This window comes from Austrofundulus limnaeus, unplaced genomic scaffold (genome assembly GCF_001266775.1).
Source record: "Austrofundulus limnaeus strain Quisiro unplaced genomic scaffold, Austrofundulus_limnaeus-1.0 Scaffold918, whole genome shotgun sequence".
In the NCBI taxonomy this organism is placed as follows: Eukaryota; Metazoa; Chordata; class Actinopteri; order Cyprinodontiformes; family Rivulidae; genus Austrofundulus; species Austrofundulus limnaeus.
In genome coordinates, this window is record NW_013953320.1 from 14,126 (window position 1) to 16,881 (window position 2,756).

General features: G+C 42.5%; 1 protein-coding gene across 1 annotated transcript in view; it reads left to right on the top strand.

Moving 5' to 3' along the window:
* Window positions 1-2,756, top strand: part of otoa (otoancorin) — a gene marked incomplete at its 5' end in the record, with an annotated part of 21,743 nt that overhangs the window by 13,085 nt on the left and 5,902 nt on the right. Inside the window, 6 exon segments of the mRNA XM_014029525.1 lie at window positions 454-574; window positions 647-765; window positions 853-994; window positions 1,561-1,754; window positions 1,820-1,910; window positions 1,994-2,132. Of these exon segments, the coding sequence (XP_013884979.1) occupies window positions 454-574; window positions 647-765; window positions 853-994; window positions 1,561-1,754; window positions 1,820-1,910; window positions 1,994-2,132 (806 nt within the window).

The following is a 2,756-nucleotide window of genomic DNA, read 5'->3' on the forward strand; positions in this document are numbered from 1 at the left end:
TCTGCTACCTTTCATTTAATTTGTAATTTGTATTTTTATTGTATATAAATTTATTTTTGTTTTTTTTTTAAAAAATGAATAAAGTTAAAAAAAAACTTGTTTAATATTTGCTGTAAAAATGTGGATTTTTTTGTAGGCTGCCTTTTTGGCAAAGAGGATCCATGACCTGAAGAAGCTTCAGTTCAGGTGAGTTATCAGGTGTTGTGGACAGATTATACCAGATTGTTTCAAACACAAAAAGGAAAAAAAGACTGCTTTGTATTGATGATATTACCATGACAAGTATCATTACAGATTTAAAGGTCATTGAAATACTTTATGATTTCTTTAAGAATGAATGATACACGATGGCCATGACAGATTTATACACAGTTTAATGAGTTGTACAAGGTTGTGGTGCTGCTCAAACGTTCGTATTGTTTCTGTTGTTCAACGTGTTATTGTGTGAAACAGGAGGCTGAACTCCATCGTTCAGGGCATCACCTGTAAGATGATGGATGAAGTTAACGGCACCGATGCACTCGACATGACCCAGGCCATAGCAGATAATCCAGACTGGCTTTCCAAAGCTCAGGTGAGTCTTTACTGTCTCTTAAATACGTAACGTCGTGCGTGCCCACAGATCATGAACATCCTGTGTTTTCAGGCTGGATGTGCTGCACGCAAACTGTTCCAGAGTCTGGAGCAAGTCAGACCTGATTATTTCAAAAAACTGACTGAGCAGGAGCTGACTGCCATTCCTGCACTGTTACTGATTCACCTGCCGTAAGAAAACTATTCTCTGAACAGCTATATAACCGTTTTATCCATGAATCCTTTAAAATCTGATGGTTCCTGTTGGGTGTGTCCCAGACCAGGGAAGCTGCAGGGTTTACCTGACTCTGTGTGCCAGGTGTTCCTCAACAAAATGGAAACAGCCAACCTGAGCTCCCTGCCTCTGCTGTCGCCGTCTCGTCGAGCACTGAGCCAGAGAGCTGTGCTGTGCCTGACTATAGTACGCACGCACACACACAAACACAGGTCATTAAGAGAGTAACACAACTACACAACTATCAAGACCTTCAACATGGCTGTGGACCAGGGGTGGTCCTGGTCCTGGAGGGCCGCAGCATGTTTCCTGCTCCAACACACCTGATTCAGTCCTGAACTACCTCTTCATGTTCTGCAGTATGGAGGACCGACACTGACATTATTAGAAATACATCAGAAAGAGATAAAGTTAGATAGATAAAATAGATAAAGTTCTCCTTTTTTAATTGAAGTGGTGCATTTTAAGTGTATTTATTTAGTGTTTCATTTATATAATTTTGCTTTTATCTGTAATGATGTCAGTGTTGGTCCTCCGTACTGCAGAAGCCTGATGATCATCAGATCAGGTGTGTTGGAGCAGAGGAACATGTGCAACATGCAGGGCTGCAGACCAGGAGTGACCATGTCTGGTTTAGACTTTCTGTAGCTCCAACCAAGTGATGCATAAACCCCTCCCCCTCCCCCCTCCCCCTCCCCCTCACAGCTGATTCGATGCTAAATGACTCAGCCACAGCTTGCTGTACCTTTCAGGGGAAGAATCTGTCTGATCTGAGCAGCGCAGACGTGTCGAGGCTCGGCCCACTCCTGTGTGAGGTGAAGCCCTCCGACCTGGCTCTGCTGGACCCTCAGGTGGTCCCGTTCAGCCTGCAGGCCATGGCGTCCTGCCGCCACGTTCCCCAACAAAACAGAGCGGACCTCGTTCAGCTGCTCGTCAAGACGTTCGGGTAGGTGTCACTTCCTGTTGGTGCAGGAGCTGCTTCAGAGGCTGACGCAGGTTCTTTACCTTCAGGAGCCCCTCTAACTGGACCGCTGACACCGTGGAGCTGCTGGGACCCCTGCTTCTCCTGGACGACAGTGCTGTGGCTGCTCTGCCCAACCAGGTGTGTTCCTGACTGTCCGTCTTCTTTACCTGCCTCTGCCTCCTGACCAGAAGCATGCTGACTGTTGCACGTGTCTCTGTCAGCCCTGGTTGAAGGACGTCCTGCTCTTCCTGAAGCCACGCCTCAGCAGCGCTTCAGACGCTTTCAGGAGGAAGTGTTTTGAGCTGTCCACCAACACCACCATAACCCCACCATCAAACCCAGCACGTAGAAGGAGAGCAGGTGAGGAGCACACCTGTTCCCTGCGTGACCCTCTACTCCTATAACTATTCTACTGCAGTAAAATATAAAGTTCAGGAGTTATTTAATGATAAAACACTGTTTATATTTTATAATGCAATAATTGTTCCACATTTGATTTATTGTGTAGAAGTCTGGAGAAATGCCTGTAAAATAATTTCTAATCCTATTTTTATTTTACAAAACAAGAATTATCTTTATTAAAATATTTCAATGTTAAATAAGAATTATCAACAGGAAGTATTATTATCACCCTTCTAATATATTGATCTACTACTAATACATCGATATATTCATCAGTTAAAATGATTAAAATTTAATGAGTTCATTGAGTATCATATTCTGCAGTTTTTATATAAAACTCATAAAAATGTGTTTCCTTCAAACGTCCAAACTAATTTTGTTAAAAGGGAAAGCTATTATAATCTGAAGGGACTAGAAATGTTTGTTAAACTGAAAATCTGAACAAATCTGAAGGACAGATGCACTTCAGTAAAAGATATAAAACTACAGAATAATCTGGAAAATGTGAGCCATCATATCGAAATGAGGATTAAGTCAAATTCAGTCAAAATGACCTAATTACATTTTCAGATTCTTGTCTTT